Source organism: Stigmatopora nigra, chromosome 6, assembly GCF_051989575.1.
Source record: "Stigmatopora nigra isolate UIUO_SnigA chromosome 6, RoL_Snig_1.1, whole genome shotgun sequence".
Lineage (NCBI taxonomy): Eukaryota > Metazoa > Chordata > Actinopteri > Syngnathiformes > Syngnathidae > Stigmatopora > Stigmatopora nigra.
Window position 1 is genome coordinate 11,970,529 of NC_135513.1, and position 22,383 is coordinate 11,992,911.

General features: G+C 40.6%; 2 protein-coding genes across 2 annotated transcripts in view; one reads left to right on the top strand and one right to left on the bottom strand.

Moving 5' to 3' along the window:
• LOC144197638 (hexokinase-1-like) lies at positions 1-10,833 on the bottom strand. The gene is made up of 18 exons (XM_077718136.1): positions 10,486-10,833; positions 8,907-9,069; positions 7,672-7,820; positions 6,742-6,861; positions 6,520-6,615; positions 6,345-6,444; positions 5,729-5,912; positions 5,486-5,641; positions 5,068-5,301; positions 4,633-4,937; positions 4,306-4,454; positions 4,090-4,209; positions 3,885-3,980; positions 3,118-3,217; positions 2,504-2,687; positions 2,273-2,428; positions 1,570-1,803; positions 1-1,306 (listed from the first exon to the last, which is right to left on the bottom strand). The coding sequence occupies exons 1-18, from the start codon at positions 10,546-10,548 to the stop codon at positions 1,156-1,158; spliced, it is 2,760 nt and encodes a 919-aa protein (XP_077574262.1). The 5' UTR covers positions 10,549-10,833; the 3' UTR covers positions 1-1,155.
• The window catches only part of myom2a (myomesin 2a), a 17,966-nt gene continuing 5,720 nt past the window's right edge, over positions 10,138-22,383 (top strand). Inside the window, exons 1-18 of the mRNA XM_077718525.1 lie at positions 10,138-10,997; positions 13,715-13,863; positions 14,429-14,543; positions 14,941-15,016; positions 16,372-16,516; positions 17,295-17,399; positions 17,946-18,090; positions 18,169-18,323; positions 18,696-18,788; positions 20,142-20,230; positions 20,323-20,361; positions 20,481-20,645; positions 20,745-20,906; positions 21,031-21,172; positions 21,335-21,534; positions 21,622-21,799; positions 21,890-22,011; positions 22,168-22,355. Of these exons, the coding sequence (XP_077574651.1) occupies positions 16,404-16,516; positions 17,295-17,399; positions 17,946-18,090; positions 18,169-18,323; positions 18,696-18,788; positions 20,142-20,230; positions 20,323-20,361; positions 20,481-20,645; positions 20,745-20,906; positions 21,031-21,172; positions 21,335-21,534; positions 21,622-21,799; positions 21,890-22,011; positions 22,168-22,355 (1,896 nt within the window). The 5' untranslated portion in view covers positions 10,138-10,997; positions 13,715-13,863; positions 14,429-14,543; positions 14,941-15,016; positions 16,372-16,403. The remainder of the gene's footprint in view (positions 10,998-13,714; positions 13,864-14,428; positions 14,544-14,940; positions 15,017-16,371; positions 16,517-17,294; positions 17,400-17,945; positions 18,091-18,168; positions 18,324-18,695; positions 18,789-20,141; positions 20,231-20,322; positions 20,362-20,480; positions 20,646-20,744; positions 20,907-21,030; positions 21,173-21,334; positions 21,535-21,621; positions 21,800-21,889; positions 22,012-22,167; positions 22,356-22,383) is intronic.

Sequence of the window (22,383 nt, forward strand, 5' to 3'; positions counted from 1 at the left end):
CTTTGTTCAACAACAAAATAGAATTTAATCATGAACTGACTTCTGTGTGGAACAAAACGCATCACAATTCTTTTCTCCCTTTTGACTGTGTGTAAGGCATGCAGTCTCCACACAGCTTTTAGACATTGAAAGCGTACAGGTCCGACACACACACACACGCGCACACACACACACTTTTCGCACAAAATAGACAAAAGCGCTTGCAGCAGTAGTACTCCAACTTTCCCGGTCTGAGCTGATGCAGGATACATTACAACAACAAAGCATAGTAGTTCACAAATGAGTTCTAAGCAAAGACTAACAATTGTCGCCTGTTACCTGGACGCGTGACAACAACAACAAAATAGATGTACACCAGCAGTCAGAAAGCAGAGATCAGATCAAGTCAAATGTGCAAGTTGCGAGTTATAATCATTAATCCTCATATCTCAAGGAAAGTGACCTTATAAAACAACTCTTGCTTAAAAAGGGTTTTTTGGTGTGATTTCACATTGATTGTAAATAAACGGTGAGTGATTTTCTTTAATTTTTGGTGTAGTTTGAAATATTTTGGAAGCACATATCAAACTGTTGAGTGTTTTAGGACTTTTTATACAATTTACTGTTCTTTAGCAAAGTCTTTAGGGAAGTTAAATAATCAATTGTCACCATAACAAGAGTCCCAAATACCTGGCTACTGGTTTAGTATGACATCATGGGAAGGAATAGCACAGCCGTGACTTGGCATTAAACCCTCAACATTTTGGGAAACGTACATTGGAAAATACCTTTGCCCATCATAATCTTGTGTGTACATCTATTTATATATTTTTTTTCCATATCTCTGTAGTCTAAATCCTTCTGTCTCACTAAGTGGCCTTGGCAATATAAATAGTCATATTTTCTTCCAATATAAAAATAAAATTAGCAATGCATGAATAAACTCACCGACAGACTTGAGACGACAACAGGCGACAGAGGAAAATGTATAAACACAAGACACCTGCTGGTGCAGAAAAAATAAATATGCAGAGCTTTGGGTGTTTGTTGCGAAACCACCCTGTCTGTCAGGTGGTGATTGGGGAAGGAGAGTCACGGCTGTTGGGGATGAGAAGGAGTGAATGAACGGTAGCGATGGAGCAGCGACTGGTGTCTTCCGTACTTTGCGCGAGGGATTCAGTGCTGCAGAGCTTCTTGTTCTCTCTGACGGCAGCCGACTGCTGTGATTAGGGCGGCTCCCTTGCCACTGCCGTCCTCTGACAGTAGGAAATTGACGTTGCATTTCGGGGAGAGATCCTTCACTGTTTGCTGGAAGATCCGTGAAAAGCTGAAAACGAGAAAGATACTTGGATATTAAACAGTACTTGGATATTAAACAGTAATTAGATATTAAACTCTCTCTCTTAGATATTAAATGAATTTAATTTTGAGAGCTGGTTTAAACAGTAAACCCTCGGTCACCATTTGACCGGCGACTAAAAGGGACCAAAAGACCGGCGACCAAACGTCCGAGCCCCGACTTTTAAAATCAAGCATCAATTTGGATTGTTGGATAGTGGGATTGTTGTATCGTTAAACAGAGAGTCTTACTGTGGGTGAAGCTTGTACAGCGTTCCATCAACGCCCACCGTCACATCCAGGTGGTCGAGTTTCCGATTCTCTCGGATCTTGTCCACCACCGCTGCCATGCCAGCCCCACAGATCTGAGCGGCACGGCGTGACACGGTGCCACACACCTCCTTGACGATGATACTGTCATCGCAGGTGCTGTCCAAGCCCAGCTGCTGCAGAATGGCCCTGACTTGCAGCAGTGCCAGACGATCGCTGGAATTATAGAAGGGGGGTGTAAAAGTTAGGGTTAAGAGGAGGGTGACAAGTTGAAGACAACAGCGGGAGAGTCACTCGATCCCTTACAGCTGTGGCCAGAGGTGACGGGTTAAACCTCAAACTGTTTGACTGTGCATTACAGATCAACTCCTATTTTTTACAAGTAACTGTGAATGTCTGTGTTTTGGAGTCTTTGCATTAGATGGATATTTCTTCAAATATATTCAATATATGTGAATGGAGGTGATTGCTTGTTAAGTGGGTTGGACCAAGTCAATACCAGATCTTAGGGAGCCAAGACCAAGTCCAAACCATCAAAACTAAGTTGGTACTTCTGTGATTTTGTGCAGAACTGCCATCCCTACAGTATACATCTTGTCTGGTCTTAAGAATGAATCCCAAATTCCTGATGTCTAAATTCAAATGAATTTATGTTAAAGACTAACAGTATATACAGGTGACTCACCTTTCGATCTGAGACAAGAATTTAGTCTCAAAGATCCCTCTAGTCTTGAGCGTTTCAGAGATTTGTCCCCGGAAAAGGTATCCACGTTTGGTGAGATCAATCAGAATCTGTCTGACAATCTCTCCCAGGTACATGCCACTGCACATCTTTTCATATCTGAAGAAAAAAAAATATTAGAAAATATTGTTGTTGTTGTGAAAGTACTCGCAGATCCTAAAAAAGCACTCTGACCTTTGTTTGCCTTCATTGAGTGAGTTTTCATCTACCGCCTGGTCATACTGGGTCCTGATGTCATCCAGGCAGCCATTGTCTCCAAATGCTCCCCATTCCATGTTGACGCACATCCGGCCTTCGTTACCCCCAACAATCTCAATGTTCCGCATCTCCTCCATGTAGCAGGCATTGCTTCCCGTCCCTGAGGGGAACCCAAATCACTTGTTACATAGTCTCATCTCACTTCCTATCTATTCCATACTGAATTGGTGGCCAGCCAATCACAGGGCACAAGAAGACAAACAACCATTCACCCTCACACTCATACCTAGGGGCAATTTAGGGTATCCAATCACCCTATTACGCATGTCTCTGGAATACGGGAGGAAACCAGAGTACCCGGAGAAGACCCACACAGGCCCATGGAGAACATGCAAACTCCACACAGGTGGACCGACATGGATTTGAACCCAGGTCTCCCACTGTGAGGCCATTGCACTAACCACTCAGCCGCCAGGTCACCGTTTTGTTACGTCGTAGTGATAATAATCACTTGTTCACTACTTTTCTTCCAATATTTGATCATAAAGTAACTTTCAAGATGGACTGTTGGAATGTCCTTGAAAATTTACCTGCAATAAGACCCACCTCACAGGTGGGCTCCTCATAAGCACAGGTCATCATGGTCCCCACTGTGTCATTGACGATTGCAACCACATCCAGCTCAAACTCCTAAAACAGGAAAAATATAAGCATAAAATATGCTACATGAACTGCCATGTAATGCGATCATCCATTTTTTTTCCTCCAACTTTAACCTGGAAAGCATGCGTTAGCTTATATGTTGGTAAATATTTGTTACTGTACAACATAATGTAGACACAAATTCCTAACCCCATTCAACCTTGGAAGACCATCAAAACTACACAATGCTTGCACATCACACTGGACAAAATGCACCCAATCTCCCCAGTAGACCACTTTGTTGCCAGTTAGAAAGACGCAACACTGCAGACTCCAACATCGATTGGCGTTTTTGTGTTAGGTCAGGCTAGCAAAACAGTAGTCACTAGCATTGGTTGGTGGCTCTGGTACTGTGTTACCTGGCCCTTAAGCACTAACAGTCACTGAATACTTACTGGGTCCTCCATCTAAAAGGGTAAAAGTCTTATTAGCCCATGAATGGTGATGTCATAGGTTAACGTACAGTGAGAAGAATTGTCCATGTTCAGTCCAAGGAATGCTGGGAATGATTAAGATATGGTTGACTGTAGGGTTTGTGTTTTATGTAGCTGTTGTAGGGGACATTATATACATAAAAAAGAAGGAAAACTGGTGCTGTAAACAAGTTGGTAAAAAAATTGACATGATATAAAATGATTTATCCCAGTTAAATTACCTCTTTCCGCTTGATGGCTTCCCTCAAAAGCTCAACTACATCTTCCCCCTCGCAGTCGGTGGCTTTGAAGCCTTTGGTCCAAGTCACAAGTATTCCCTGGCAAACACAAAACATTGTTATTCATATGAAAAAATAAAAGTTGGATATCAATCAACAAACTTGCTGATTTAGCACAGTAATTGTATAAAATTTCTGGAGAACTTACTGCATCCAGGCTAGTTTGATGGCAAGGGAAGGAGAAGGTGAAACCTAGAGGCAAACGAGCACTCTTCATGCCCATGTAGTCCAGGAAATCCGAGATGCAGTGGACAATGTGGTCAAAGAGCTGAAGAGGAATCATAAAAAAGCAGTAAAATAAAAAATCAGTTCATAAAACTATATACCAATTGTGGCAGGGAAAAGACAATGGTTAATGTCTTACCTCTTCTCCTGTACCCTGCATAACTTCAATAGGAATGGCGTAGATTTTATTGTGCATCTCCACTGAACGCCGTTTTCCACTGCGAATCTTTACCAGAAGTACCCGGAAGTTCGTCCCACCCAAGTCCAGCGCGAGGAAATCTCCATTTTCTAGACCGCAATAATCAAGAAAAACATTTCTAAGCATTATTGACGTCACTTGAAATTTCAAGAGAATACATTTTGGAGAATTCCATTTTTAAATCTCTTCCATCTTGCTTTTGGAGTCCCTTTTGACCCTTCAAATGTGAAATACAACCAAGTGAATATTTTTAACCCCATTCCTCACCTGATCCATCTGGTGTACTTCGGACATATGTGGGTAACATTTTAACCGTGGCCTCCTGGTGTGTTTCCTTCTTGAGTCCCCTTTCAATTTCCACCCGCATACGTTGCTTGACCTCCAACAGCTGGGGATTGCTCAGCCGAAACTCAGCCAGTGTCTGCTGGATGTGTCGGGCCTGCTCCGTCAGGCGGTATGCAACGGCCGTTACCATGGCGGCGCCCTTGGAACTCCCGCTCTCAGACAGCATGAAACGGACATCCGAATCTGGCACCAAACGGCGAACCATCTTGTGCAAGCGACGGGCATACCTAGTCACAAATACAAATTCTTAGTTCCATCTTTCATCTTTGGTTGAGTCAATCCTAGGGTCTATTGAGCTTTTGTCATAGTACAAGTGATGTTCACATTCTGATATTAGGTTAGGATTCTTTTGCTTACTGAGGATGCATCTTGTATAGGGAACCGTCAATGCCCACGGTGGTACGCAGGCGAGCTACACCCTTGTTCTCTTTCAGGCGAGAGAGGATGCCCCCCAGGGTAGCAGCAATGAGATTTGCTGAACGGAATGACACAATGGTGCATACATGTTGCACAGCCAGGCAGTCTTCATCAGATGGCTCCACCCCAAGCCTTGTTAGGATTTCCATGCACTTTTTTAGCCCTTCTTTGCTCCTGGTGGAAGAAGCATTAGGGTCAATGTTTTGGCCAAAAATTGTTTATTTACTTTGTATTTATTTTTTAAACCAAATCTATTTTGTAGAATACCTACCTGCAGGTTAAGATTGATCAATACACTTTATATTGAATGACTTTAAGGTATGTTGTCTGTTCTAAATTCAAATGATGTTTCACTCACTTCTCAATGGCAGAGACATGCTTGGTCTCAATCTTTCCCCTTGTCAGGAGCTCAGGGGTTATGCGTCCTTCAAAAAGAAGACCCTCTTTGGCCATCTTGACCAGAATGAGTCTCACCAGCTCTCCCATGTACATGCCACTGGCCATCTTCTCAAAACTGAGTGGAGACATAACACCGTTAGGGGTTCAATTCTTATTTTCCTTCAAAAAATGTGGCAGTGGCACTAGAGTGAACGACACTAACAGTTGCTTTCCTGGGTTGAGAGAACCCCTGTCGATTTCACGGTCAAACTCGGTGCGGAGGTCCTCCAATAAGCCATCGTCCCCAAATGCACCCCACTCGGTGTTGATGCACATTCGACCCTCGTCGCCTTCCACTTGGTCGATGTGACGCATTTCCTCCATGTAGCAGGCATTGGTTCCTGTTCCTGGAAGCAGATCAAGTAGACAGCGTCACCTTCATGATGTCCAAAAACTTTTTAGAGCAATAATATGCCAATGCAGTCCACTGCACACTAAAAGAGTTTGACTTTTTAAATATAGTGGTCGGCTCATATTTTACTCGTGGACTTCCTGAGTGGCTCCAGTTTTTTTAACTAGGTCTACAATGTCTTCTCTGTCTGTGCTTGCTACTGCAACCACGAAATTTCCTGAATACGGGATGAAATAAAGTTCTAACCTATCTAACTCACTTAGGAATTAGTCACCCAATGAAAAATTATTCTACTTAGGGTGTTAGCTAAATAGCAATAAATTAACTACCCAACTGGTTTACTTTGAGTGCAGTTCTGTCGCATTGTTTTTGACAAAATTTTACCATATTGTTTCATTTGTTGCTTCAGTTTTTTTGCTACATTTACCAATGATGATGCCCACTTCGCAGCGCTGATCGTCAAATCCACACGTCATCATGGTCCCCACTGTGTCATTCACTACTGCCATAATGTCAGCCTCATAGTCCTGGCAAACCAACAAATAGGTTTAGCTGTAAAGTACTTAACTGCCTTCTATCAATTTTGGATCGGCGGAACCTACCCCCCGTTTCTTTATGGCTTTATTGAGGAGTTTAACAACATCCATGCCTTCTACGCCACTGGCCTTGAACTTCTTCGTCCATGTCACCAAGACAGCCTGTAAGTGGATTGTATGAATTAGTCAGGCAGGTTCGCATTGTTGGCTTTGTAGCTTGACATAAAATTCATAATAAATTCCCCTCTCATATATCCAGAACATTTAGACTCTGCACAATCATGTTACCTCATCCAGTTTGCTTTGAGCACATGGAAATGAGAAGGTGAATCCAACAGGAAGCTTCTTGTCTTTAATCTTTTGTTTCTCCATGAAGTCACCAAGGCATTCCGCGACATGGTCAAAGAGCTGTGGACACAAACCAAGACACATTTTTCATATTTTCCAACTATTTTTAATCAGTCCTAGCATTTTATCAGTCTTCACACATCTGACATGGCACTTTTACTAAAATTCAACCGCAGACAGGTGCTGCAATACTTCCCAAAAGTTACGATATGTGACGAATACACTCTGCTGTGAAATGAATCATTTGTTTATGAAATGGCTTGTGTATCATGTTACATGTTAAACACAGCTGCAGTTTCATGAAAGAGCATCTGTGTTTGTTGACCACTGCCAATCCATTCCATGAGCCAGCAGCCAGCGCCACGATCGCATTACGACGTGACTCTCAGCTGTTGTCTATTAGTTCAAAAAGGTCATCGATGGAGCTGACATAACTTTAAGTGGGACTCCATTCTTCTTTTGATGAGAATTTATCTCCAAGTTCCTGAGGAGTACCACAGTACTTTCCGCTTCACATCGGATTTATGTAGTAGTACACAAGGCTACCCTTGTGTTTGGTCACTGTATGTACTTTGTAATTGGAAGGTGATGAATACAGGATGTCTTTCTATATCACCCAAAGTACATTTCACAGTATTTTCCTAGCTCTTGGAAATGTATATCTGTGTTTAGAACGCAATGTACGACTTTGCCACTTTCATACTAAAGCGATCATGGTGAAAATTGTCCGTTATAGCTCAAAAATAGAATAGATAGATAAAAATGAAAAATAATCCTAGTAATCAGCTGTAACCCCTAGTTTAAAACCCGTAACTAATGAGACTTGAGGATGTAAGTACACAGTGTTATCTGATAAAAGTATGAGTTTACCTGAGTCCCACTCCCGTGAATAATGTCATCAGGGGTCTCATAGACCTGGCTCTCCATTTGGACCGGTTGCTTTTTATCCTGGGTTACCTTGACTCTTAGAATCCGAAAGTTTGATCCTCCGAGGTCCAGTGCTATGAAATCCCCCTTTTCTATCAAAATAGTAAACAAAATATGTTTCATCAGCAATCAGAGGTAAACAAATAACAGTTTTTTTAATGTGGGCTAAATAATCATAATGCTTCAACATCTCTTTCAATGGAGAATATGTTACAAGACCATGTTAACTATTTCCCGTGTTGTGTTTGTGATGTTTGTTAAATGTTTGTTAATAGTTTGTCAACTTTGCCCTTTGCGTGTCTTCTGAAGCTAATGCAATCTGAAGCTATTTTTATAATAACGTCAGGCGGTCTCTGCTGGCAAAGACAAGGAGGAGACAAGTGTGAGTGATATTTGTTTGTCACTTTTCTAATAAACATTGTCTAAAATGAACATTAAGGGAAAACAAATGCTAAATGTTAATTTTTATGAAGGTCCTGAATTGTATAATTTTGTTTGTCTTGTTTTATTTCAATGAAAAATATTACAGTTGGTTAAGATGGGAATTTGATTGTCAATTCAAAGGATGCTGTTTTTTTTTTGTTAAACGTGTTACTGGTAGTACAAAAGCTCCCTCTAGTGCTTTGCTAGTTGAGATCTTAATGACAATACTACAACTTAACTTTAAACTGGGTGCACACAGTAGGCCAGAGTACGTGCTACAACTATAGACTGTACAATCTTGGTTCTTTGAAACGACAACCACAATTTCCTAAAGTCCTGTTCATTTGCCAATAACTATCTTGCAATCCATTGCATCAGGCAAGCCACGAACCACTATATTGCTACCTTGAATTTGATATCACTTGCTTGCCCTGTGACCAAAACTCAACTCCTCCCACTTAACTTCCTCAACATTAAAATGAGATTCAGCTCCCTTAAAATGAATAATCAGTATGTATTCTTTCCACTTTTGAGCTTATTCCCCTTAATTACATTCACAAGTACCACAATAAACATTACATTACTCTTCGCTTTTACCACAAAATTTCCTTCCTCTATTTTGCAAATCTAATGTCTTACATGTTTTTTTTTTTGTTTTTTGTTGGTTCCCAGCCTAGAATTGCCCATCTCCTCCATATTTATTTCCTCCTGAAACTCAATATGACAATATAATCAAACATGTTTTCCCCTGTTACCTGATCCATCAGGGATGGACCTGACGAAGGTGGGCAACATCTTGACAGTGGCGGTGGGATTGGTGCCATGACCAAGGCCGTCCTCCATCTCTCGACGGAAGCGGTTCATGATGTCCTTCAACGTCTCGTCCGACAATCGCATGGAGAAGAGGTACTTGTCAATCTGGAGATACAAAAGCAACATTGGTTATACTAATATTATAAATATATTATATTGTCTGTGAATGATTCCCCTAAGGACAATCAATATATCTATTGGAAAAAAGCATATCTAATTTTCACACTGTCGCACTAACTAAATCGAACACATGAAGGATTTTTAGGACTAAAAATAAGCATAACAAAACAATGTAAGCATCAATGGGTTGTCCAGTCAATGTACACTTAAGGCATTTTCTTGTTGATGTTGTCAAACTTGGACCACAAGCAGACATTTGTTGGTCAAGGTGGTGACCTTTGGTGTGTCACTATTATTAGACGCTCATTAACATTGCATTCCAGACATTTGATAATGTGACACTAGCAAGTAACCATTCCCAAATTGGAATTAAGGTTTTCTTTGAAAATCCATCATGTGATGTTTTAGTATAACTGTTCCTTTCTGTAAAATACAGGGAAAGAAAAAAAAATTAATTGAAGCCTTTCTAATTAACAACCGTGACATTACCTCAGTTTCGTCATAGATATTTCATAGATATATAAAATGATAAAAACAATGGGGGAAAATAATGTAATTAATATTTAGAATTGATATAACAGACCTGGAATCCACATATATATTACATTTTGGGTCATGTAGGCCAGATTTGTTTACTAAACATTAATATAACACAAATTGTGATTTATACTATGTGTTTTTCAGGTCTCAAAAACAATTATGAATTACACATTTCTACAATGTATTTTAATACTATTTTCTAAATGTGTAATGGTTTTGAATGTATTAGTACATTTTCCCTTATTTATAAAACAGTCACCAATAAGTGAAAATGTTGCATAAGTGTATAATACATTGTTTTACTCATGAAAGTCAAAAAATTGTGAAATGGAATGTACAATAGGAGAAAAAAATGCAGTTTGACCAGTGGCCTTCTTCCCTCACGACTTCCTTTCCATGCACGTGCCTCTACAGCACGGTGACGTCACATCACCCCTCCTCCCCTCCTCACTTTAACTCGTAAAAAAACGCCCCCCGCCCCTCAACGCAACCCTACATCCGTGAAGCCGGTCTGTCATCATCAAACGTCGAACAAGCACGTTAGCACCACAACTAGCCACCACCCCACCACCATTTGTGCAAGGTCACATTTCAGGGATAAACGTTTTTTTGTATGGTGGACTGATCGAATTCGGAAGTAGGGGGTGACACCTGTGGGAGCTGTCATGGAGCCGTCCATGTCAAGGACACCCCGCTAACCTCTCCTCTTGCCGTCCATCCTCCTCGTCGTCTTCTTCCTCCCCCGCTTCTCCTTCCAAACCCACCCCCATGCATCCTCTCCACTACCCACCCAACGAGTAACATGGCTGCCTCACAAGACGCGAGTAGCGTTTCGCCACCTCCCTTTTAAGCCGATCTTACCTTTTTGAGTTGATCATCTTTCAACTCGGTGAAGTAGTAGGCTAGCAGCTGAGCCGCAATCATCCTGCTTGCCTTCCTTCCTTCTTGTCAAGAAGAAACTGCAAAACCACTTGCTTTATTCCCCCCAAGTACGGATGTGCCGTTCCGGTGGGCGAGGCTGGCTGGCTTTGGCTAGCTGGGGGAAGAGAAGAGAAAGGTCGGCAGCGGCGGTCGTGCCTGCTTAGTGTGCGACTATCAGACGCACAGGCGCGAGGGAGCGGGTGCGGGAAGGGTGGGAGAGAGGAGGGGAGACAGCTTTTGAGCGCGTCCCCTCCCGACGTGTAGCGACTCGGACACGGAATGGCGCTCCCACCGTAGCCTGCCCCCGTCCGTCCTCCTGATTGGATGAGCCCATTGGACGTGCTGGGAAGCAGGAAGAGAGGAGAGCCTGGAAAAGTACTGATTGATGTCTTTATTTTAACCCTTTCAGGGGCAAAGGTTGACCCTTAAGAGCTTGTTCTTGTCAAGAGGAAGTGCGTACATATTTTTTTATTATTTTTTTTTACATGTGAGAACTTCAACCCTTTAACCTTGTAGTCTGCGTATTGACCTTTGTTGGATGGGATAGCATAGATGTCAAACTGGGGCAATTTCCCCATTATTGATGATTGCAAGTCCCCTTATTAAGTGATAAAAAATACAACATACTCATATAGGGCGCATTTAAAAGTCTAAAATTTCTCCAAAGTGGACAGTGTGCCCAAAAAGTATGCACTAAATTCAAGATTCTGTGTAGATGTCATTGACAGTTTGACTATCTGGGTACATTGCTTGCTGACACGGTATATTTGCATAGTGAAAAGGCATAGTTGCCACTTTACAATCAGAATTAAGTGTCATTCTCATTTTGAAGTCAGGATTCTGACAAACTGTTTTTTGATTTTTATTCGCTGGCTTCCATCCATTTAGAAATGTACTCTTTAAATCAACTTTTTTAGTTTCGAATATAATGCACCATCCCAACACAGTCCAGCTCATCTGTGTGTAAAGCATCATTTCGATTGGCTGAGTAGAAACGACAGCAAGGACCGCAGGAAGGGGCGGAACCAATAGTTGTAGTTGACGGCGGGGGGTGTTGAGAGGGGGCCTCTGTCAGGGAAGTGGAAACTGCATCTGAAAGATAAAGCACCACCCTTATTGCTTTCGCGGCTGGCATGTCGTTCACGTTGCCATGGCAGCCAGGGGTGGACGTGCAGGCGAGCAGGGATGCCACCACATCACGTCATCATCATCGCGCTAACTGCCGCATCATGCGAAGTGTAGCCTATGATGGCTTGATGGAGAGCGGAGAAGTTCAAATGCAAATAGCTCATACTAAAACTCCACATCATATTAACACCCATAATTAGGATGAATAGTGGCACATGTCTTAAAACAGTTAAAGATGGATTATCTATATGTCAGGGATATCAGAATTGATATTTAATACGGTGAAAAACTCTGTTGTTGGATTTCAACTCTTTCTAGGATGCTATTTCTCTTTATTAGTGTAATTTATGAGACCAATTAAGCATTTACTATTGTGCATGTTTTTGGAGGTTTCTAACTACTTGGAAATTGGCTCGACTACCACCTTTTTTTATCTTCAGGGTAAAATTAAAAACAAAAAAATATTCTAGAGAGAAATTGCATTTGGCTAGAACTGTTCTCTCCTTCAAGGCTGTGTATCTTATTGATCAATTTTGTTTTTAACCAAAATCCTTGAAGCAAAACCCTTTTTCTAAAGCAGGATTTATTTATTTTTAAATGCATATGCCAACCAATAGCAGCATATTTTCATTTCCCTCCCAAAAAGTTAGAAAAGTCCCTTTGCTATTGTAAGTACAAGATGACAAAACGCCAACCAGTAATCAAGTGTCACTCTAATAAAGTGCGCAAACAGTCCACTCCTTGAAATAAAACTACACACCCTGGATAACCTTTACCATCAGCACTCCCAATCATTTCCGCCATTGATTTACTTTACTTTCTCGCAAGTTAATCTCAATACCTTAGCATTACAGTCACGAACAACCCCCCCCCCCATTCCCCGGCTTACATCATGACGTGGTATGTATTAACATGACGCTGAGTCAGTGGCATGCAAACCCTCTGACGTAAGCCAACACTAAGGCTTAGCTTCCCTCTTATTTGCCACGATCTGTAACACATGCAAACATACTCACCATCTCCCCTCCCCCCCTACCAACTTAAAAGTGAAAGACGAAGGGGCCTGAGGGATAGCACTACACTCCTGTCCACTGTCATGGCTGCTTAAGAGTGACCTTCCCCCAAAAGACCTTTTTGTACTCAAATGAATAGAAGAGGAGAAAAGAATAGGCCTTTGTTGGGCCTACGATGGAGAAATTCCAAATTTGCAGAAGCAAAAGACACAGTATCAGCTCTTATAAGAATGACCTCGTATTTGTTTAAATATATAGATAACATATTGCAAACTGCCGTTAAGAATAGTCAGCATTTTTGCACATTTTTGTCCTTGCTATTTATCACTAAGAGCTTTTTTATATTGCAACTTTGTAAACATACTAAGAGACATGAAATGATAAGAGTAGTACTATATTGCTAAAGTGCAATAAATTATACAGTAATAAAAGGACAAAATAATACGAAGAAGCGTCATTTAAATAGTAGGTTCTTGAGCCATCTCTAAATAATAATAGTAATACTAAAAGCTAAAATAAAACCACACCATTATGTGCATTTTCTTACAAAAAAATGAGGGCCATAAAGCTGAGACTTTTCCTCAAGATATTCATGGGTTTCCTGTTATACTAAAGTCTGCAAAAATTTTAACTTCCTTAATTGTATGAGTAAATACATCAGCAATTCAGGAAATAGATTGCAAAGCTAAATAACTTGTAATTCAACGAAATTGGCAGATGACATCTTGCTATTTTCTGTTTAGCACAATGCAAAATTAATCTTTTCTTCAAGAATAGTTGAAATCTACTTATTCAAATAAAGATATTTCACTTCATATTGAAAATAATGTATATTTCCACCCAACAAAAACAGCTCCATCAATTACAAGGCGAATATCTTCATACATTATTCCAATTTGACTGAATGGGATATTATTAAAAGACCTTTCATGCCACTCAAGTGTGCATATTTGAGCTTTTGCAACTCGCTGCTTGGCACATTATCACGCTCCAGTAATCTCTTTTATTCTCTAACCCCGAACAAATAGGACGTCATTCCATTCTGATTTCCATATGTGCAATGCTCACCACTAGATAGCAGCAAGTTTCTGCCCAACATAATTTGGAGTTTGATTTTGGACCAACACAAGGGCAAAGATCATCAAATTCACTATACGATGCAAACCAGTGAGCCCTGGTAAGTATTTCTGATTTTATTCATTTTATTTTCTTCAATTTAATTTGGTCCATGAAAGTATTCGATTATAAAAATATGTGATTATGTTATAAAATAATATTTTTAAAATTACCATTACTAATTATGTGATATTTTTCTGATGACCAAAATAGTCACTTGCCCTATAATGTAATATAATTTGGAAAAAAAATATCAAAAAAACCCAAATGGCAATTCATAGATCAAATTGTAAACATTGTATTTTACTCCAAGACACCCAAACTAGATTTTCAATTAACATTCTTAACATGAACTTCCTTAAATGTCTATTACTGAACTTAAATTCAGCAAATTCGCCTCAAAAACAACAGAATTCCTTTCTCATTTTGTGTAAAGCTTCTTTATTATGTCTTTTCTTTCCAATCACAATGAGATCTGTCCACATATTGTCACAAAAGTTGTGGTTAAATTGACATTAGGGACTGAATAAGGACAAATAATTCCAATGGGTCTGACAAAGCCTGTTTTTGTTCCGCTTTTCTATGTGTGTACTTGAAAGTTGAGTTTCTCTCTTGTACTTGTACAGTTCGACTTGAGGAGTGTTCATGTGTCTCAAAGGTTTAAAAATAACTGACTGCTGTCCACAAGTGTGCAGCCAAGGACGACAAACCCCCCTTCTTCACTTCCAGGACCCTAAAAAGGTTTCATCCGTCATTTGCCATTCACTTCCAAATACTAAATTATTTCAATACCTTCCTCTTAAAAACACCTTACCTGCACACATTTAGTTTTAAAACTCCACTTGGCAATGTTTAATTATCACATTATATAGATTTTCTTTAATGAATAACTACCCAGTAAAAAATATTGCATTGAGAAATGGATGTTTTTTCTTGGTTGGGATAAATCATGGCTCAAAGAATGAATTAAATAGTTAAAAAGATGGTTTCAGTTGAGATGCTGCATGTGGAAAAGGTGTAGAATTTGGAAGAAAATGCTATATATAGTTGCAGGCACGTCCATACATGGGGTGGAAGGGGATCGCCATGCCCCCCGACCGGTGTCGGGCTAATGTCGCTAATGTTTTCTTCCCATCAGCAAAGCATTTCCCAAGCCGCATCTGTCCGTCCGCTCCAACGCTGCCGTTGCTTTGCACTCTTTTAGTCTCTCGGGGGTAAGTGCTCACTTTTGTGTCGGCCTGTAATTATCATAGATGTACCACTAACCCTCTTGTTGACATTGCAATTTAAACAGATAAGAAAAAATAGACTATAAATAGAAGTCTATTTGTCAATTGCTGACACCTGTCTCGCAATAAATGTTTGAATTGCATGTTTTCAGGTGAGAAACAAAATAACATTATTGGGTTTTCTAGTTTATTATGAAATGTATTCACAATTTCTGTTCCTTTTTTTAAAATTAGGTTCCTAAAAAATATTGGTTTAGAAATATTAGTGTCTTCTTTATTTTACTTTTTTGGCTGATTAGATATTCACAATATATTTCTTAAATTTTAAACAGTTAAAACAACCTCATACTAAATGGATCACTCAATTTTGAGACTTTAATCCTTTGTAAAATGGTGCGTCAAACTGACCACTTGTAAAACACCTATAAATACAAATTAATTTGCTGTAAAGTTTAAGAATCTTAAAAATCCCATTTTAAAAAAATTGGTTGTTTCTTCTGCTTTTTACTAATCAAAACAAATTAGCAATTTTAAAGATTTTATTGAGAATCCAAAACTCAGTAAGTCACCTTCACCACAATCATTTTCATACAATGTTATTCTATGCCAACACTTACAAAAATCAGTATACACAAGTACATTGTTTTATCACAAGGGGGAGAAAAAAACCCATCTTTACTATAGTATGTAGATAAGCCTGTTGACATTGCATTGAAAGAGTTTGCAGTGTTAATGACTCATTTCTATTCCTCCTTCAACTTATCCAATCACAACTGATGGTTGCAAGCTATTCATAGTCTAGCACTAGCACTGTAAGGTCCTTCAGCCAAACATTTTCAGAGCCTGTGCTCCAGAATGCTGCCAGATTTTTTCACTAGGCTCTACCCATAATAATGCTCGCAGTTGGCTGAAATCTGTAACAGAAAAAAAAAACAATTCACTCTTTTGTTATGGACAAAATAATGGAAAATTGCATTTTCCAGCCAATGTTATCTGTATTTATGCCTTTGTATGGCTCTAAGGGAATCCAGCCTTGGAAATTTAACAGAAAATGATGTTTATAAATTGAGTTTTCAGACTTTGGTCGACTTTAATAGAAAATGGCTTGTCTTTATGTTGTTTGTACATACTCTGGCTTCTTGGGATTGTTGTGCATTTCCTAAAGATATACATTTTTGATGCTGAATCTTTCAAAAATGTTGCTATATTTCATAAAACTTGGAGTAAAATAGGCAAAAATCATTGTTGTTCTAAGTTAAATCGGCAATGGTGCGGTGATATGATGGCTAACACGTTTGGTTCCTTCCCTTTGCTTTCCTTTCCATCTACCTTGGTCACAGCCAAGGTCTACTTCCCTTCCAGTGAGCCCATCATGGCTTCCAATGTAATTCCTTGGTTTAAGCGGAAGCGCAGCAGCCAAGTGAAAAGTGATTTTGCTTGTCAGTACAGCACCAAACGCGTCGTCTCTGTGCAGACGACGCAAAGGTACGAAAGAATGCTGCCTAATTTTCAGTGGACGTATTGACAATATGGCTCCAGGCTGCAATTGAACTCATTGACGGCGATTGAAATCCATTCCATTCAAATCGGGCCAATGATCACAGCCTAGTTCTCACAAATTAGATATCCATCGCTGTCAATGACCCTGAACCACGAGCTTTCTTTGTCAGCCAGTTCAATCGGCATCAATGGCTGCCAATGAATAAGGTTCTGTGAAAAAAAGATGCTCTTGAAGTGAAGCAGAGGCTTTTCACAATCATTTAAAGGCAATTTTAAGGGTACGGCTTATATGTGGAGGCGGCTTATATGTGAGAAAATACCATAAGTTTGTACTTTGAATTTGAGCTACAATCAAAAGTAAAAACTGTCCATCTAAAATGACACAAAAGGGCTGGCAAAAGTGTCAACTACCAAATTGTAGCTCAAATTTTATGGACAACAAGAAAAACAAATCTGAATTCCCTCACTCTTGAGTTCCATCCTTCCTATGTGGAATTTGCATGTCTTTTTCTGGATTTTCCTTGGGTATTTTCTGGATCCCCGCATCCCCAAAGCATGCATTGTATTGATACTGTCAATCGACCTTTGTGGAGATACGCAAATGAATGAATGGTTCACAACATTCCATAGTTATTTCAGATTTTTTAGTGACTCCACAGCAGTCCATAATAGTTCCATGCTATAATCTGGTCAGGTGTGAGGACCATGATGTTTGAAAAACAATATGTAGAGCCAAAAATTAACTTTTTTGCTTCCCTGGCAGCAGCAGGAAAACAAGTTCCAAGTCAAAGAGTCAAGTGCAGGCCACAGCCACAGCCACAGAGGCGATGGCGGAACCAGAGTACACCGTCCCGGTGTTCCGGCAGAGGTGAGGATGACACATGTCGGGCTATTCTGAGGTGTAAGCAAATACCCAGCTGACCCCACCAGTCATTTTGATTTTTTTCATTTTGGAAGGAAGTCAGCAATCCAAAAAGCCTGAAGTACAACTTTAAAAACCAATGATGATTTCATCTCTGTCAACCAGTTCAATATTTCCATGATTTAATTCAACCAGAACACCTCCCCCATGACTGTCCACTTAGTATTTCCCCATTGGCCGAAGCACTATGACCACATAGAAATAATCTTCCCAGCCCAGACCTTTGTGAGTTAGATGCAATTTGTTCAAAACCTTAGTTAATATGTTCACTTCTGGAACAAGTTCACAATCTGAAGAGTATGCAAAAACGTTAGCTCTTAAAAATCAAGGCTAAAACACGTTATTCATGATTGGCCATACAGATTAAAATTCCAATTATATGACTTTGCTTTCTTATTGAGTTGAATTGTGCTGGACAAATTTGCTTAGACTTTTCTTGCAATACTTGTGTTGTTTTATTCTTGTTTTGTATTTATGTGATTATTTTTGTAGGACTAGGGAAGAGACAGAAGGGATTGAAGAGTATCAGCGTGTGAGCAAAAAGGTGGAAAAGGGCTTAGCTGCTATCCAGGAAGAAATCCAAAGGATCAGGTTTTCCACTAAAGCTCAAGTGGAGAATCTGGCCATTGAGAAAGAGGCAAGGAGTCACAGCCGACTTCGTTCTGAGATCGCAATCGGTGATATTCTTACTTAAAGTGTCTGTCTTGTACGTCAGGTGAAGGAGAAGATGTACAGGAAAGTGGATTTGTTGGAGGAGATTCCCCGTCTGCCCGATTTCATTGTGGCTCTGAGACCTCACACTGTGTGGGAGAAGATGGCTGTCAAGCTCTTCTGCACTGTGTTGGGGACCCCCATGCCCATTGTCAAATGGTCACTACAAATAAGAAAATTCCCATCTCACATTCATTGCCCAATAGATCACTTTACATTGTTCTAAGATGTTTAGGGTAATAATATTGCTCTACAAGATTATTCAACACTTTTTTATGATTCTCACCTATTCCACAACCTTATACAGTTATAACAGTGTCAATTTTTCCCAATTATTCAGTAATTTAGCATTATTCTACAAGACATGACATAATATTGCCTGATGTCTGTGCAATTATTTTTATTTTAAGGTTCTACATAGCCTTACAATTATTAGAATTATTCCTCATCATTCTACTTGTTTACAATTATTGCATATCATAATTTTAGTATTATTGGGTGGCTAGCTCATTTCTTAAAATTTGTTTGCAGGTATAAAGGAGGCGTCCCAGTGAACCCTGTGAGTGCTCCGGGAAAGTACAAGATTGAAAGCAAGTATGGAGTTCACAGTTTGATAATTAGCAGGTAAGGCAGTACAAACACAGACAATAACATTAAGCAGTTATGTGTTCACTTTAAGCAACCTTCATTATGCTTATACATCAATAATGCTAAATCTCAGTGTCTTTACCAGCTGAAAAAGTTTTAATGTGCCACATGGAAGTTAGTCCTCCTGCCTTTGTCATTGTTTACATTGTGTTGTCCATCCAGAAAATACAATTGGACGAAAGATAGTTTATATAGAAGGAAATAAAGTGGTTACCTAATCATGTACTTACTGTAACGTGTGTTAGTCATGTGGAGAATGTCCCAACGTCTAAACTCTAGGGGCCCCTAAATAAATTGAGTTTGAGCTGCAGGTTAACTTGAGCTCATCCCTAACGACACGTGTTCCCAGTGTTGTTTGAAGAGGGAAAAAATCAGCACGGCGTTATGAGATAAAGCCGAGTACTGAGCTTCTATGTTAACAATGTGCTAGGGGGCTTTTTAGCCAGTGGGGTGAAATGTTTGAAGGGTGTCGTAGCGAAGAGAAGGAATGGAGGAGGGGGGGCCCGGGCCAGCCCGTTGGTCTCCTTCAAGACTCTTCAGCTGTTTCAAACTGTGCTGACCTTTGCGTCATTGGAGCCTCAAACTCTTTGCTGGCTTTCTTTCCGGGTAAAGTCAAGCCCACTTTTAGTCAATATGATGTGGGGTGGTCAGGGCAATGTCAGGGTAATTGTTCTACCACAATTATGTGATTATTTAAGCACATTATATGAGAATTATACAAGGCGGACCCTTCTTTTATCAGCATGGGGTGCTCAAGGAGACGCTAGTGCGTTAGAAAGCGGAGCCTTTAAAATAGTTTGTGAGCACAGGAAAGGTCACATTTCCTTTTCTATTCCTCACCCAAACGTCCATATTTAACTACAGCTCTCGGTCTTTTAAGATTCCATAATGATTCCACAAATGTTAGTCTAAAATGTTCCATTGCAAAGTCCTTTCACAGATCTATTATTGTTCCAAATCATCATATAGTATAATATTCTAAAATTACTTTATAACGCCCTAAAAAAAAAAATCTGCCAAAATCTACTGAATTCTATCATGTTCTTGAAAATTTACAATGATGTCTCCTTAAATCTCACTATTCCACAACAACTAATAGTTATGAACTGTATTATCATGCTTTCTTTTCCCCACAAATTTTGCACTTGAAAATTAGCTTTCTCTGTCCTACTCATATTAAGTCATTTGTAATTATTCCAATATGTCATGCAATTACGTATTTCACAATGTGCTCACTCAAGTCCCAGGACTAATCATTTGTTATGGCAGTCTTGAGCAACAATTACCCAATATTTCAACAATTTTTTCACAATGTTGTCTTTTCTTCAGGTGCGCAGTGAACGACACTGCAGACTACAGTGCCGTGGCCACCAACGCCCACGGAACAGCCACTAGCGCAGCCACAGTCACTGTCAGGAGTAAGTCCTCATAATTTCTATTGTACCAAGTCTAGTTTAATTAGTTGTAGAACGATGACATCACAATGCTTGCATCTGTCATGTCTATTTAGGTGCAGGTAGTGGTGGATGGTCAAGCCAAATCGGCCTAGGTAAGAGGAAACGCCACACATTCAACATTAGCATTTTTACAAAACATTCAACAACTATACCTACAATAAACAATCAATATTCTACAACCATTGTACAAACATTTATCCCATAATTACAGTCCCCCGTCTGAGTGGAAGCCACTTCAGCAAACTGGAGGTGAACCTGGTGCATTGCTTCCCGGTCACCTTCGGCGTGGAGGGCGAGTCGGCCAGCCTGCTGTGTTCCCTGGTGGTTATCCCAGATCTTCCCAACCTGCCCCCCTTGGTTGAGTGGTACCGAGATGGTGAGGCCCTCCTCCACTTTAACATTTCTGAACGTTATGTCAGCATATTCAATTCCCTCATAAAAGTGGTGTTAAGCACATCTTCTGTTTTTTTTCCAGATAAACTTTTGACACCCGGCCCCCTGGTAGACATGTCAGTGGGTGCCGGAGTCGCCCGCCTAGTGTTACCCCACTTGGCTAAGGATGATGAGGGTCTCTACACAATCCGTGTCTACACTAAGGATGGCACTTCTGAGCACTGCGCCTACCTCTTTGTTTCAGGTTGCATTTGCTAGTGATTTAGCATTTGAGTATTTCATGTGATGATCCTGAATGATAAAATTCTCTTTTTTTGGTGAGGGAGAACACTTTTAATTCGTAATTGCATTTATTCTTTGTCCTCTAGATGCCACGCCCCCAGTGGCTGGGGCCCCCGGGGCGCCCATGAGCGTCAAGGCTTACGATATCAATTCCGACTATGTCCTAGTCGCCTGGAAACCTCCCAATACTGTCAATGAGGCAGCCATCACAGGCTACTTTGTTGATAGGTGGGTAGAATAAGGCATATGGTCTATGTTCCCATCATCAATAGTTATAGTGATTGTTTGAATCCAGCAGTTCACTGATATTTATTCATTAATTTTCACTGACATTTTTTAGGAACTCAAGTTTTTGCCCTCCTTGAGTTTCTCCTTTATATTATTCTGCAGATGTGAGACACAGAGCGACTCGTGGGTCCAGTGTAACGACGCCCCAGTGAAGGTGTGCAAATACCAGGTTCACGGTCTGAAGGAGGGCCATTCTTACCGCTTCCGGGTCCGCGCCGTGAACAGTGCAGGCATCAGCAGGGCCTCCAGACCCTCTGATAGAATCACGGCTCTGGATGCAGCTGAGAGCGCCAAGCTGGAAGGTAGCCATGAAGGTAAACACAGGAAAAACAATGACATTTTAGATGGTCTATTACTGAAAATTTCTTTGTGTCTGTTCCAACAAACAGGAGTGCCTTCTGCTCCTGGACAACCCGTCGCCACCCGGAGCACCAAGTCATCAGTGTTTGTGCAGTGGGAAGCGCCCAAGCACGGGCAGAAAGGATTGATGGGATACTACCTGGATGGCCGCGTGGTTGGCAGCAAGGATTGGTTTCCCTGCAACCACAAACCCTTCAAACTCAACAGGTTTCATATACTACTGTGTCACATATCCTAGTTATGGATGCTTTCTCAGTTTTTTTATGTCAGATCCTCTAATAAACAACCTCTTTTCAGGTTTGTGGTGCACGGCCTGACACTTGGTGAGACCTATGTCTTCCGGGTCCAAGCTGTCAATGTGTTTGGCCTGAGCGAAGAATCCCAAGAGTCGGGACCTATCGAGGTGGAGCCAGCCCTCGGTGAGTGCCGTAAAGAAACTTTAAAAAAAAGGCCAATGTTGCCATCCTCCAATGGACCACTGTATTGATTCCATTTAGTCATGGAAATAAGGCACTTAGGCTTTATGGCACCATGTCATCATCTGAAAGGTTATTTGATTCTAATTTGTCTGGCAGCCACCCCCAGTGCCCCCTATGGTATCAGCCTGCTGAATTGCGACGGTTCCTCCATGACGGTGTCTTGGAGCAGCCCCAAGCAATGTGGTGGCTCCAAGATCAGCGCTTACTATGTGGACAGACGTGATGTGGAGACCCTTGTCTGGAAGGAGGTCAACACCAGCGCTATGGTGGATCGAGTGTGCACAGTAAGTGCCTGGAAACGCTTGACTGACC